The following is a 15,940-nucleotide window of genomic DNA, read 5'->3' on the forward strand; positions in this document are numbered from 1 at the left end:
TCATTTTACTAAATAACAAAAGTAAAAGGCACTATTTGGAATCCGGACCCAATCTTCAATCTTTTGCAACTAAATAATCCATTCTCCACGATTACATTCTGGTTTAAGTATACTGCAGATCTTGAGTGACTTGGAACAGGAATTCAAACAACAAGTCCTATTATCCGATCATCAAGGTCCCTTACATAACCTTCACGACAATAAACTGCATGCCATCTGCGTCCATCCCTCAGGAAGTTCCTTACAATGTGCTTTTCCCAATTAGCCTCCATTACACAAACTAATTCGAATCACAGAACTCCCTCCTCTCCTAGTGCCAGTCTCTCCCGGTGTCCTGCCTGCACTAAGTGATTATCACCCCATTCCTTACTCATGTGTGTCCGACTGCATTGACTTGCTGTCCCCCAATGTCAGGGATCTGAATGCATCAGCACTGTCCTTACTCCTTTGCATCTTATTCAGAGACACATTCCTAACTTGCACTTACAATAGGCCAGTAACTGCAGGGATGTGGGACAAAGAAGAGACTGAGATATGCATAGCACAGTGTAAGAGCAAGCAGAGGGAAGTTGCAGGAATCAGAGGGACGGGAGTTCTGGAGTGCATTTACTTCAATGGAAGAAGTATAGCAGGTAAGACAGATGAACTAAGAGCATGGATTACTGCATGGAATTATGATGACATTGCCAAAATGGAGACATGGTTAAAAATGGGGCAGGACTGGCAGCTTAACATTCCTGGATATCGGGATAGAAACGGAAACAAAAGGGGCTGGGGGAGTTGCACTGTTGATTAGGGATCACATCACAGCTGTGTTGAGGGAGGACACATCGGAGGAATCTTGCAGTGAGGCATTATGGGTGGAGCTGAGGAATAGGAAGGATGAAATCACAATGTTGGGAGTTTTCCATAGACCTCCCAACAGCCCAACAGACAGAGGAGCAGATAAGTAGTCAGATACTAGAAAGTTGTGAAAAAAGCAGGGTAGTTGTGGTGGGTGACTTCAACTTTCCTCTTATTGACAGCGACTCCCGTAGAGCCAGGAGCTTGGATGGACAGCAAGTTGTTAGATGTTTCCAGGAGGGCTTTTTGAGACAGTATGTTGACAATCCAACCAGAGAGGAGGCCATACTAGATTTGGTATTAAAGAACGAGCCAAGACAGATGATTGATGTTTCAGTAGGAGAGCATTTTGGGCTTAGTGATCATAACTCCATAAGATTTTGGGGAGTCATGGACGAGGACAGGGTGGCCCTCGGGTGAGGCGTTTAATTGGGCAAGAGCAAACTACATCCAAATTAGACAGGAACTGGAGAATGTGGATTGGGAGCAGTTATATGAGGGCAAATCTACATCTGGCATGTGGGAGACTTTTAAAGACCAGTTGATTAAAGTGCAGGACATGCATGTCCCTGTAAAACTGAAGGACAGGAATGGCAGGATGCAAGAACCATGGATGACAAGGGAAATTGTAAACTTAGTCAAAAGGAAAAAGGAAGCATACAATAGGTCTAGGCAGCTACACATTGATAAAGCCCTTGAGGAGCATAGAGAAATTAGGAATTGATTTAAACGCAGAATTAGGTAGGTTAAAAGGGGCCATGAAATATCTTTAGCAAATAGGGTCAAGGAGAATCCCAAGGCTTTTTGTGCAAAAATTAGAAGAAAGAGGGTAGCAAGGGAAAGAGTAGGCCTCCTCAAGGACAAAGGAGGGAAATAATGGGTGGAGCCACAGGAAGTGGGAGAGATCCTTAATAAGTACGTTGTATCACTATTCACCAAGGAGAAAGACGTGACTGATGTTGAAGTCAGGGATGAGTGTGTGAAAACTCTAGAGAATGTCGATATATTAAAGGAGGAAGTTTTGGGTATCCTAAATTGCATTAAGGTAGACAAGTCCCCAGGGCCAGATGGGATCAATCCCAGGTTTTTTCAAGAGGCAAGGGAAGAAATAGCTGGGGCACTAGCAGATTCCTTCACATCCTCCTTGACCACAGGCAAGATTCCAGAAGATTGGAGTTTAGCCAACTTTGTTCCCTTTTTAAAGAAAGGGTTCCCTTTTTTAAGAAAGGAAGCAGGGATAATCCAAGAAATTATAGGCCAGTGAGTCTGACATCTGTGTTGGGGAAGCTCTTGGAGAAGATACTGAAGGACAGGATATATGCACATTTGGAAGAACATGGACTAATTAGCAACAGGTAGCATGGTTTCGTACAGGGAAGTTCATGTCTCACCAAACTGATTGAATTTTTTAAAGAGGTGACAAAGCTAATTGCTGAAGGAAGAGCTGCAGATGTAGTTTATATGGACTTTAGTAAAGCGTTTGATAAATTCCCACCTGGCAAACTAAAATCACATGGGATTTGGGGTGGGCTGGCTAGATGGATACAAAACTGGCTTGGTCATAGAAGACAGAGGATAGCAGTGGAGGAGTGTTTTTCACAATGGAGACCGGTAACTAGTGGTATTCCACAAAGATCAGTCTTAGATCCTCTGTTGTTTGTAGCGTATATAAATAATCTGGAGGAAAAGTAAGTTTGCAGATGACACGAAAATTGGTGGAGGTGCTGATAGTGCCGACAATTGTGAAAGGATACAACAGGATATAGACAGATTGGTGACTTGGCCTCAGAAATTGCAGATGGAGTTTAATCCAGACAAATACGAGGTGATGCATTTCAGAGGATCAAATTTAGGTGTGAATTATACTGTAAATGGCAGAACCTTTAATATACAAATGGATCTGGGTGTGCAGGTCCACAGTTCCCTAAAAGTGGCAACACAGGTCGACAAGGTGATTAAGAAGGCATGTGGCATGCTTGCCTTCACCGTCCGGGGCCTGGAGTACAAAGGTTGGCCACCCATGTTGCAGCTAAATAAAACCCTTGTTAGGCCACACTTGGAGTACTGTGTGCAGTTTTGGTCGCTGCATTACCAGAAGGAGGTGGAAGATTTGGAGAGAGTGCAGAGAAGGTTCACCAGGATGTTGCCCGGACTTGAGGGCATCGGCTATGAGGAAAGATTAAAAAGACTAGGATTGTTTTCACTGGAAAGATGGTGGCTGAGAGGAGACTTGATAGAGGTCTACAAAATTATGAAAGGCATAGATTGGTGGATAGTGAGAGGCTTTTTCCCAGGGTTGAAATTTTAATTACAAGGAGGCACAGGTTCAAGGTGAGAGAACAAAAATTTAAGGAAGGTGTGCGAGGAAAGTTTTTCACACAGAGAGCGGTAGGAACCTAGAATGCAGTGCCAGAAAAGGTGGTGGAAGCAGGCACGTTGGCGACATTTAAGGAGCATCTGGATGGTTATACGAATAGGGAAGGAATAGAGGGATACAGACTGAATAAGGGCAGAAGGTTTGTTTTTTTAATTGAGTCAGGGCATGATGATCGGCACAGGCTTAGATGGTTGAAGGGCCTATTCCTGTACTGTAGTTCTCTTTTGTTTGTTAGTTTTTGTTTTATTATCATCTCTCGTTCCACAGTCTGTACGACTCTGACTCAGTTTGGCTAGGACACTACCCATACCTATGATCTATTCCTATGTTAAACAGATTGATTGATTGTGATTGACAGTCAGATGAGTGTCACTGAGGATTTACCTGGAGTTCCAATCTCACCACAGGCTTCCTCCTTCTCCCGCACTAACTGCTCCAGCTCCTCTGTGTAAGAAATCAAGTTCTCGGCCTCTGCATCTGATGCAATATCTGTCAACATGAAAGACAACTGTGAGCAGCAATGTAGTGTGAGGGGCGGTGTGACCCTGTTAGTGTGAGGAACAGTGTGTCTGGGTCACCCCGAGGGATAATGTGACTGCGGGGCAGTGTGTCTGGGTCAGTGAGCAGTAGTGTGACTGGGTCAGTGAGGGACAGTGTGTCCGGGTCATTGAGGGACAATGTGTCCCTCTCAGTGAGGGGTAGTGTGTCTGGGTCAGTGAGGGACAGTGTGTTCCAGTCACCCTGAGGGCCAATGCATCTGGGTCACCCTGAGGGTCAGTGTGTCTGCGTCAGTGAGGGACAGTGTGTTCCAGTCACCCTGAGGGACAGTGTGTCTGGGGACAGCGACATTGTGATGCACTCTAGGTCTTGGCTGATGACTGGATTCCTTGCCTGAAGCTGATGACACGTGTTTGATTTGTGGGAATGGGACATCCCTGTCCACATTTATGGCCAATCCATTGTTCTGATAAGTGACACACCATTTTCAACTGCTGCACTTGGTTTGGTGAAGGTGTTGCAGAGTTACAGGAGCCACAAAGGTTCATTGTGTAACCATTGTTACTAATTCAGAGTTACCACTGACAGACCACTGTGCTCATAACTGAACCAACAAGAAAGTAAAACATACCTGACCTCACCTTTACCAAACTGCCAGCTGCAGATGCATCTGTCTATCATAGTTTCTGTAAGAATGACCAACGCACCGTCCTTGTGGAGGCAAAGTCCCTGCATTCACATTGAGAATAACCTCCATCGTGTTGTGTGGCACTATCACCATGCTAAATGGGACAGACTTCGAACAAATCTAGCAATTTAAAGATTTTGAGAAGATTTGTAGCTCGGGTTGTGGATGAGGTTGTAGACTTGCTCACTGAGCCGGTTTGTTTGGTTGCAGATGTTTCATCACCCTGCTCGGTAACATCATCAGTACAGCTCCAGTGAAGTGTTGGTGTTCTGTCCCGCTTGTTATTTATATGTCTCGCTTTTCTGGGGTGGTTGGCATCACTTCCGGTTCTGTTTTTTCAGTGGTTTGTATATCGGATCCAGTTCAATATGTTTGTTGATGGAGTTCCGGTTGGAATGCCAGGCCTCCAGGAATTCCCTGGCTTGACTCTGTTTGGCTCTTGCTATTATGGATGTGTTGTCCCTGTTGAATTTTTGTCCTTCTTTGTCCGTGTTTATTGAGGTCAGTAAGAATTGCTCGTGTCTCTTGGTGACTAGTTGGTGTTCGTGTATCCTTATTGTTAGTTTTCTTCCAGTTTGGCCTATGTAATATTTTTCACAGTCCTCGCATGGTATTTTGTATATTATGTTAGTTTTATTAATTGTGGGTATGGGATCCTTTACGTTCATTAGTAGCTGTTGCAGGGTGGATGTTGGTTTATGGGCTACCCTGATACCTAGGGGTCTGAGGTGTCTTGTGGACATCTGTGATATGTCTCTTATTTACGATAGGGTGACTAGTGTGTTTGGTCATGTTGTGTCTTGTTGTGGTCTGTCACGGAGGTAACAACAGATTGTGCTTTTTGGGTATCCATTTCTTTTAAAAACTCTGTCTAAGTGCTCCTGTTCTGCTTTACTCATGCCGGATTGCTGTAGTGTGTTGTGGCCTGTTTGGATAATGTCCTTATGCAGCTCGGTTTATGGGTGTTGGGTTGGTTGCTGTAGTAATTAAGTAACTGGTCCGTGTGTGTGGCCTTTCTGTATCCGCTAGTCTGGAGTTCCCTGTTGTTCTTAAGTTCTACCATTATGTCTAGGAAGGGTAGTTGGTTATTGTTCTCTTCTACTTTTGTGAATTTAGTTCCGGTGAGGATGTTGTTCCGGTGGATTTCTTCTAGTCATGTGTGTTTGACAATCACAAAGGTGTCATCTACATAGTGGACCCAGAGGTTGGGTTGTATAGTGGGGAGCTCTGTTTGTTCTAACCTTTGCATTACTGCTTCCACTGTCAGTCCTGATTTTGGGGATCCCATTGGTGTTGATTTGTTTGAATATACTGTCATTGAAGGTGAAGTGGATTGTAAGTCACGGATCCAGCAGTTTCAGGGTGCTGTCCTTGTTGATGCTGTGTCCTGAGTTGCCTGCCTTCCTGATTCGTCCAGCAGTGTGGCATTGTCTCTTTGGCTAGGTCGATGGTTATGGATGTAAATAGTGCTGTTACGTCGAAGGATATCATTATCTCATCCTCTTCTATTCTGGTGTCCTTGATGATGTTGAGGAATTCTTGGGAGGAGTGGATGGAGTGGTTAGCGTTCTCAACTAATTATTTCAGTTTCCATTGTTGTTCTTTGGCTATATGTTGGCATGCCTAGTAATGTGACAATGGGTCTCCCCAAGGTACACAAGCCAGGGGTCCCCCTCAGACCCACTATCTCACTACCAGGCATATCAACATTTAGCCAAAGAACTACAACGGAAACTGAAATACTTAGTTGAGAACACTACTGGAACAAAACTCACAAAAGAAGATGAGAACAATAACCGACTACCCTTCTCAGACATAATGGTAGAACTTAAGAACACAGGGAACTCCAGACTAGCGGATACAGTAAGGCCACAAATACGGACCAGTTACTTAATTACTCCAGCAACCACCCCAACATCCATAAACGGAGCTGCACAAGGACATTATTCAATTGGCCTACAACACACTGCAGCAATCTGGAATTAGCAAAGCAGAACAGGAGCACTTATAGAGAGTTTTTAAAAGAAGTGGGTACCCAAAAAACACAATCCATGACAGACCGCAACAAGAAGACACAACACGACCAAACATACTAGTCACCCTATCGTACACGACAGACATATCAGAGATGTCCACAAGACTACTCAGACCCCTAGGTATCAGGGTAGCCCACAAACCAACACGGGGAGGCGATGGCCTAGTGGTATTATGGCTAGACTGTTAGTCCAGAGACTCAGATAATGCTCTGGGGACCTGGGTTCGAACCGTGGCAGATGGTAGAATTTGAACTCAATAAATATCTGTAATTAAAAATCTAATGATGACCGTGAATCGATTGTTGGGAAAATCCCATGTGGTTCACTAATGTCTTTTAGAGAAGGAAACAGCTATCCTTACCTGGTCTGGCTTACATGTGACTCCCGACCCACAGCAATGTGGATGACTCTTAACTGCCCTCTGGGCAATTAGGGATGGGCAATAAATGCAGCCTGGGCAGTGACGCCCTCATTCTGTGAATGAATAAAGGAACCACCCTGCAACAGCTACTAATGTAAAGGATCCCATAACCACAACCAATAAAACTAACGTAATATACAAAGTACTATGCAAACACTGTGAAAAATATTAACATGTCAAACTGAAAGAAAACTGACAATAAGGATACACGAAATAACACAGTGTGGAGCTGGAGGAACACAGCAGGCCAGGCAGCATCAGAGGAGCAGGAAAGCTGACGTTTTGGGTTGGGACCCTTCTTCAGAAATGCGGGAGGGGAAGGGTGCTCTGAAATAAATGGGGGTGGGGCGGTGATAGCAGATAGATAGTGGAGCGGATAGGGTGGGAGAGAAGACGGACAGGTCAAGGAGGAGGGGATGAAGCTAGTAAAGGTGAGTGTAGGTATGCAGTGGTCGGGATTGGTCAGTGAGGTGGGAGGAGCAGATAGGTGGGCAGGTCAAGGAGGCAGGAATGAAGCTAGTAAGGGTGAGTGTAGGTAAGTAGTGGCGGGAGGAGAGGATAGGTGGAAAGACGGACAGGTCAATGAGGCATGGTTGGAGGGGAGCTGGTCTTGGGATGAGGTCGGATGGAGAGATTTTGAAGCTAGTAAAGTCCACATTGAGACCATTGCGTTGCAGGCTTCCAAGGCGGAATATGAGGTGCTGTTCCTCCAGTTTCTGGGTGGCATCATTGTGACACTGGAGGAGGCCCAGGATGGACATGTTGTCCAGGGAGTGGGAGGGGGAGTTGAAGTGGCTTGCGACTGGGAGCTGTTGTCGTTTGTTGCGAACTGAGCGTAGGTGTTCTACAAAGCAGTATCTGAGCCTCCGCTTGGTCTCACCGATGTAGAGGAGGCCACATCGGGAACAGCGGATACAATAAGCCACATTAGCGGATGTGCAGGTGAACATCAGTTTGATGTGGAAGGTTTTTTTGGGGCCTGAGATGGGGGTGAAGGGGGTGGTGTTGGGGCAGGGGTAGCACCTCCTGCGGTTGCAGGAAAAGGTGCCGGGGGTGGTGGGGCTAGTCGGGAGTGTGGAGCGGACGAGGAGGTCGCGGAGAGAGCAGTCCCTCTGGAAGGCAGGTAAGGGTGGGGAGGGAAATATATCCATCGTAGTGGGGTCAGATTGCAGGTGAAGGAAGTGGCGGTGAATAATGTTTTGAATCCGGAAGTTAATGGGTTGATAGGTGAGGACAAGGGGTATTCTGTCTTTGACTTTATTGCGGGGAGAGGGTGTGAGGACTGAGTTGCGGGAAATGCAAGAGATACAGTCAAGGGCGTTTTCGACCACTAAAGGGGGGGAAGTTGCGGTCCTTGAAATACGAGGACATCTGGGATGTTCGGGAGTGGAACGCCTCATCTTGGCAGCAGATGCAGTGGAAGAATTGGGAGTAGGGGATCGTATTCTTGCAGGAAGGTGGGTGACAGGAAGTGTAGTCTAGGTAGCTGTGGGAGTCGGTGGGCTTGAAATAGATATCAGTTTCAAGGTGGTCACCAGAGATGGAGACAGAGGTCCAGGAAGGAGAGAGAGGTATCAGAGATGGTTCAGGTGAACTTGACATTGGGGTGGAAGGTGTTAGTAAAGTTGATGAACTGTTTGAGCTCCTTGTGGGAGCACGAGGTGGTGCCGATACAGTCATCGATGTAATGGAGGAAGAGGTGGGGGATAGGGCCAGTGTAGCTGCGGAAGATGGACTGTTCCAAGTATCCTACAAGGAGGCAGGCATAGCTTGGGCCCATGCGGGCTCCCATGGCTACCCCCTTAGTCTGTAGGAAGTGGGAGGAGTTGAAGGAGAAGTTGTTAAGGGTAAGGATGAGTTCAGTTAAGCGGAGAAGGGTGTCGGTGGACGGGACTGGTTGGGCCTGCGGGAGAGGAAGAAGCAGAGGGCTTTTAGGCCATCTGATTGGGGAATGCAAGTATACAGTGATTGGACATCCATAGTGAAGATGAGGTGTTGGGGGTCAGGGAATTGGATGGTTTGGAGGAGGTGAAGGGCATGGGTGGTTTCCCGGACGTAGGTGGGGAGTTCCTGGACCGGGGGGAGAAAATAGAGTTGAGATAAGCGGTGATAAGTTTGGTGGGGCAGGAGCAGGCAGAGACAGTGGATCGGCCAGGGCAGTTGGGTTTATGGATTTTGGGAAGAAGACAGAAACGGGCAGTGCGGGGTTGGGGAACGATGAGGTTGGAGGCTGTGGCTGGGAGGTCACCTGAGGTGATGAGGTTATGGATGGTCTGGGAGATGATGTTTTGGTGGTCAGGGGTGGGGTCATGATCAAGGGGGTGGTAGGAGGAGGTGTCAGAGAGTTGGCGCCTGGCCTCAGCGATGTAAAGGTCAGTGTGCCATACCACAACTGCGCCACCCTTGTCCACAGGTTTGATAGTAAGGTTAGGGTTGGAGCAGAAGGAGTGGAGGGCTGCATGATCTGTGGGGGAGAGGTTGGAGTGAGTGAGAGGGGAGGAGAGGTTGAGGCGATCGATGTTGCGATGGCAGTTGGAGATGAAGAGGTCGAGCCAGGGAAGGAGGCCTTGGGATGGTGTCCAGGAGGATGGGGTGTGTTGGAGGCAGGAGAAGGGGTCTACAGAAGTGGGGGGAGGGTTAGACTCGCGGTTAAAGAAGTGAAGACAGAGGCGGCGGAAAACTGTCCAATGTCCAGGTGTGAGTGGTATTCATTGACGTTCGGCTGGAGGGGGATGAAGGTGAGTCCTTTACTGAGGACTGACCGTTCATCCTCTGTGAGGGGGAGGTCTGGGGGGATGGTGTAGACCCGGCAGGGCTGGGGGCTGGCACTGGCTGTAGAGCTGGTGGCTTTAGGGTGGTGGGTGGAGCGGTGTCGGCAGTGGGCGGAGTGGCGTCAGCATTGGGCAGAGTGGCGGATACACGAACACCAACTAGTCACCAAGAGACACAACCAATTCTTACCGGTGTCAATAAACAAGTACAAAGAAGGACAAAAATTCGACTGGGACAACACATCCATAATAGAACGAGCCAAACAGAGACATACCAGGGAATTTCTGGAGGCCTGGCATTCCAACCGAACTCCATCAACAAACACATTGAACTGGACCCAATGTACAAACCACTGAAAAACAGAACCGGAAGTGGTGCCAACCACCCCAGCAAACTGAGGCATATAAATAACAAGTGGGACAGAACACCAACACTTCACCGGAGCTGTACTGATGATGTTACCTAGCAGGGTGATGAAATATCTGCAAGCAAACACATCGGCTCAGTGAGCAAGTCTACAACTTCAAGTCTAGCAATTCAAGACTGGGCATCTGTGAGGTACTGTGGGCTATGAACAGCAGGAAAACTGCATTCAACAATAATCTGAAACCCGGCATACTCCCCATTCTACCCGTGCCGTCATGTCAGGGAATCAGCCCTGGTTCAATGGAGAGTGCAAGAGGCCATGTCAGGAACAGCACCAGGCATACCTAACAATCAGGTGTCAACCCGGTGAAGCTACCAAACAGGATTGCTTGCATACCAAACTTCATAAGCAGCAAGTGATAGACAGAGCTAAGTGATCTCACAGCAACAGATCAGATCGAAGCTCTGCAGTCCTGCCATATCGAGTCACGATTGCTGGGGGACAATTAAACAGCTCACTGGAGGAGGAGACAACACATTTGTTTATCTCAGTCTCCCATAAATTCAATGATGGGGTATCCACAAACCTCTGAGATAGGAAAATCCAAAGATGCTTTCAGTAAGATATTTTTTCCATTTCTCAGTGATATTTCCCTAATCCAAAACCTATGTCACCTTGTTCTAATTTCCTTACCCAGGGGAAACAACCAATTAGTGTTGGCCCTGAGAAACCCTTAAGAATCTTGAATGTTTCATTCAGATCACCTCTCATAAACTCAAGAGAGTATCAAACAATTTACTCAGCATCATATTGTAGGATGACCCTGTTATCACAGAGAACAATCTAGCGAACCTTCACTGTACCACCTCCAATGCTAGTATATTCTTCCTTAAATTTGGAGACTAGAAGAACTGCACACAATATTCCAGGTGTGGTCTCACCAACATCCTGTACAATGCAGCAAGAGCTCTTTATTCACGTACTCCAATCCCTTGTAATAAAGGCCAACATATCATTTACGTACTCAACTGTTTGCTGTATTTGCACATCTGTTCAAACATCAACTTCTAAAAGGTTCACACCTTTGAAAAATATTCTGTTTCAATGAGTGAAGTAAATGACGTCGCACTTGCCCAGATTATAGTTCACCTGCTGTTGTTGCCCTTTCACTTGCAGCCTCTTTGTGTTCCCATCACTCACATTTTCACCAACCTATTGCCAGCAAACTTATATCCATTATTCTGTGCTATCAATGGCAAGACGTTCACAAAATAGATATCATCTGCAGGACATTCAGTGTATCATCCTTGAACCCTTTCGTTTGCACCTGAACCTCAATCTTCCCAGACTCAGTCACTCAGCATACCGTCATCGAACGCTGCTCCATCATCATCTTCCTCATCCTCCACGTCGTCATCCTCATCTGGGCTTAATTCCACCTCTATCTGCTGTTCTGGGGATGCAACACAGAAAGCAGAAGAATTGAAACACTGCCTCAGTCACAGTCCAGCCAGTTGAAAAGATTGCAGCATATTTATACCTCTGATAGTACTCTAATACATTCCTCAAAAGAGCTCCATTCCTAATGGGGCATGTTCATCATCAAACAATACAAATTGCTTGCAAAAGGTCCCAAGAAGCTTACAAAGATTGTTATAAAGAAGGATTTTGACATCAAGCCACAGAGTGTGATATCAGGTCAGTTTGGTCAAAATTTTAATGAGCGTCCCAAAGGAGGAAGACAGGCTGAGCATTTAAAAGAGAGAAAATTAAAAGTCGAGGCAGCTGACAACATGGACTTTAATGCAAGAGCCATTCAGGCAGCCACATGCCAGATGTCAGAACTCATGGAGTCCTTCAAGCTCTCAAAGATTTACAGGGCTAAAGAAGGTTCCAGAAAGCAAAGTCACATGGGAAACAACAATGCAGCATTTGAAACTAAAGAATGGATTGCAAAAAAGTTTCACCACTGGCCAAACCAGGAGCATGTTACTGGCAAGTCAAATTCAACTACTTTACCCTTGTCTCCAATGCAGTCCTCACAATCCTTAATAGTATCCACAAATCATCACTCCCCAAAGTCAAAACAAACTAATCTCCTGACCCTATACCACCTAGTATAACTCCTCATTCCAACACCTTTTAATATCCCACCCCATCTAATCCCACTCTCCCAGTCACTCTACACACCCGATACCTCTCAGCATAACCTCTCAGTCCCAAGATTCTTTCATATCCAAGTCTAATCCCACTCCCCCCTCACTCCCCACATCCTATACCACCCAGTATAGCCCCGCTCCCAACACCCTTTAGTATGCCACCCAGTCTAATCTGACACTCCTTCTCACTCCTTACACCCTACACTACCCAAGTATAACCCCTCACTCCCAACACCCTTCAATATTCCATACAGTCTAATCCCAATCCCCCTTCAATCCCCACACCCTATACCACCCAGTATAGCCCCACTCCCAACACCCTTTAATATGCCACCCAGTCTAATTCCACTCTCCTTCTCAGTCTTTACACCCTATACTACCCAGTATAACCTCTCACTCCCAACACCCTTCAATATTCCACACAGTCTAATCCCACTCTCCTCACTCTCTACACCATTTAATAATCCAGTTTAATCCCATTGTCCCCCTCATCCCCAACATCTTTTAATATCCCACCCTGTCTAATCGCATTCTCCCCTTTCACTCTGGAACCCTTTACTATCCTACTCAGCCATGTTAAATTCTCCCTTACTCTCACATCAGTGGAACAATATCTCCCGTGTGAACTCATCTCAATGTTCACCCATCCACTCAGACTCTTTCTGTCGGAGACCCACTGTCTCCTCTTCATTGTTATCCTTCTGTCTGTCTGAAACACCCTGTTTCTCTTTGTCTGCAGCTAGCTGAATTCCATCCATTCTTCTTCCTGTTTGACATTGCTTCTCACGCCAGTTACTGTGAGCGCAATTATTTGATTTTGATATTTTCTGTTTGAAAGTCAGTAAGCAAAGCAAAATTCCTTCAGATATTTACATGCCAAAAGTCAAACTTGAGAGAGGTATAGCAAGCAAAGTAGCATTTTGTGGACTTGATATGCTCTGAGAGGGAACATTTTCTCACTCATCTTGTCCTCAGCCAATTTCTCAATGACATCCTCAATCTCTTTTCTTAGCCCCAAGTCTAAATGAGTTCTGACTCTCTCCCTCCCTGCCTAGTCTCCCAAAAACCTGACTTAGACATGCTCACTCTGACAAAGATGCCCTGAAGAAGTGCGACAGAAGCAGAGGGAAGCAGCTTCATGCCCAGACTTTCCTTACAGAAACAAAACTACCTCTGGACACGGAATCCAACCATGCTCGAACTGCTTCGTTCCGAAATGGGGGAGCGTCAGAGGCTACATTGAGAGAAGAAATAAAAATCCAATGAATGGATGAAATGAATGGGAGATGTTCTATGTGAAATGAAGGAAAGTGAAGTAATTGCTGACACTCTGGGTGCTCACATTTGATAAACCCAAATCCCAGCCAGAGCCACTTTGGTCACATGGACTTCAGCAACAATACTAAAGAAATATTCAACACCCCCACATGTTGGGTGCACTCAAGGCACCTTAATATAAGTAAGAGTTAAAGGATACTCCACCTTCCTACTCGCCTGTCGCTGTCTTGTTTTGATCCTCTTAGATAAGCCTACAGTTTCCCTTAGTGTCTTTGTTGGTATTCTCTGAAGCCAATATCAAGTTCTCTCTGCTGTCTCTTCATGAACAGCTTTTCCAGTTGACCCATCCTGCCAGTGACTGTACCCCGCACACCCACCCCCAAGACCATTGCCTGGGGGTGATCTTGTCAATCTCCTCCCTATTAACACCCCTGCCCTATTTCTGCAACCATGGGCTCTGCCAGTGGATCAGCTCTCGTTGCTCTCTCCACACCCCTGTTCAGAATGTAAACAAGCTTCCTTCTGTCCTTTGTTCACTGTAGATGAGTACCGCAAGCATCATGGCCTTGATGGAAACCTGGCTGAGGGGCGATGGCACCTCCCTCTAGCTGACGTCTAAATGTGTTAATATCTTCCAAAACTTGCCTTGCCCAGGCTGCTCAGGTATTGGTGCAGCTCTTACCACCAACCCATACCTTGATCTATCCTTTCACTGCTGCAGCGCTTTCACCTCCTTTGGGAATCTCACCTTGTTCCACCCGTCATATTGAAAATTATTACTTTCTACCACCTTTTAATTTAATAGACTAATTGTACGTAGGTTGTGGTCACCAACCTGAGTCCCTAAAAATAGACACTGAATTAAATATAGGTGTTGGGCGAGGAGATGCAAGCTTCTAATGTGTAATTCTGTAAATAAATATAGTAGTGTGTAAAGACTGGCTTCTTCTATCCTTCAACAACTGGCATTCTATGATATAACATGGTATCACAGGATGGTTGCCTACACATGAAGGTTTTAAGCTAAGATTAAAAATTCAGACTGAAACCTACAATCTTAGTGGTCAATGCGGAAAGCAAGTTTATATAGTTGAGGTATGATTAAACACCAGGTTTCAGAACCAAATATCTACTCCCTCGACCACCGATGCTCAGTAGCAGCAGTGAGTGCTATCTATAAGATGTGCTGCAGAAATTCACCAAAGATCCTTAGATAGCAAACCCATGACCACTTCCATCTAGAAGGACATGGGCAGCAGATACATGGGAACACCAACACCTGGAAGTTCCCCTCCAAGCCACTCACTATCCTGATTTGGAAGTATATCACCTTTCCTTCACTGTCACTGGGACAAAATCCTGGAATTCCCTTCCTAAGGGAATTGAGGGTCTATCTACAGCACATAGACTGCAGTGGTTCAAGAAGGCAGCTCACCACCACCTTCTCAAAACAGGCAAAAAATGCTGGTCGCGCTAACAATGCCCATATCCCACAAATGAGAAAAAAAACCAAGTGGAAGATTGAAGTGGATATGGCGATATGGATTACAACTCAGCAATAAGCAACAAGATACTGCTTTGACATTCACTTTACAGTCAAAGTCATGGAGATCTAAAGCTCAGAAAAAGGCCCTTAGGCTCAATGAGTCTGTGCCAGTCAAAAACAACCACCTAACTATTATAATCCCATTTTCCAGCACTTGGCCCATAGTCTTCTTTACCTTGGCATCACAAGTTCACACCTAAATACGTCTTAAATGTTATGAGGGTTTTTGCCTCTACCACCCTCACAGGCAGCGGGTTCCAGATTCTCACCACCATCTGGGTGAAATAGTTTTTCCTCATATCTCCTTTAAACCTTCTGTCCCTTACCTTAATCTATGCCCCCGATCACTAATCCCTCAATCAAGGGGAAAAAGTTTTGTTCTATCGACCCTATCTATGCCCTCACAATTTTATACTTCTCAGTCATGCCCCTCTCAATGTCTTCTGCTATAGGGAAAACAACCCCAGTCTGTCCAATCTCTCTTTATAACTGCAATTCTCCAGCCCAGATAATATCCTGGTAAATCTCCTCTGTTCCCTCTCCAGTGCTATTACATCCCTTCTCTAATGTGAATTCCAAAACTACACACAAAACTCTAGCTGTGGCCTAACTAGGGTTTTATACAGTTCCAGCATAAACTTTCCACTCTTAATCTTTATGCTTTCACCAATAAAGACAAGTATCCCATATGCCTCCTTAACTACTTTATCCACCTGTCCTGATGCCTCAAGTGACTGGTGGACACTCACATCAAGGTCCCTCTAATCTTGGTGCTTCCTAGAGTTCTAGCATTCATCATATATTCCCTTGCCTTGTATGCCTTGCCCAAGTGCATCACCTCACACTTATCCAGATTGAATTCTATTCACCACTGATTAGACAATCCATATCCACTTGTAGTCTAAGGCTATCTTCCTCACTATTTAATACGTCAGCAGTTTTGGTATTGTCTGAA

At 45.7% G+C, this 15,940-nt stretch overlaps 1 protein-coding gene across 1 annotated transcript in view; it reads right to left on the reverse strand.

Annotated features, from left to right (window-relative positions):
- Positions 1-15,940, reverse strand: part of mical3a (microtubule associated monooxygenase, calponin and LIM domain containing 3a) — a 385,628-nt gene that overhangs the window by 71,292 nt on the left and 298,396 nt on the right. Inside the window, exons 24-26 of the mRNA XM_048607801.1 lie at positions 13,333-13,395; positions 11,369-11,455; positions 3,605-3,709 (exon numbers count right to left, since the gene is read on the reverse strand). Of these exons, the coding sequence (XP_048463758.1) occupies positions 3,605-3,709; positions 11,369-11,455; positions 13,333-13,395 (255 nt within the window). The remainder of the gene's footprint in view (positions 1-3,604; positions 3,710-11,368; positions 11,456-13,332; positions 13,396-15,940) is intronic.

Source organism: Rhincodon typus, chromosome 18 (assembly GCF_021869965.1).
Source record: "Rhincodon typus isolate 14 chromosome 18, sRhiTyp1.1, whole genome shotgun sequence".
NCBI lineage: Eukaryota > Metazoa > Chordata > Chondrichthyes > Orectolobiformes > Rhincodontidae > Rhincodon > Rhincodon typus.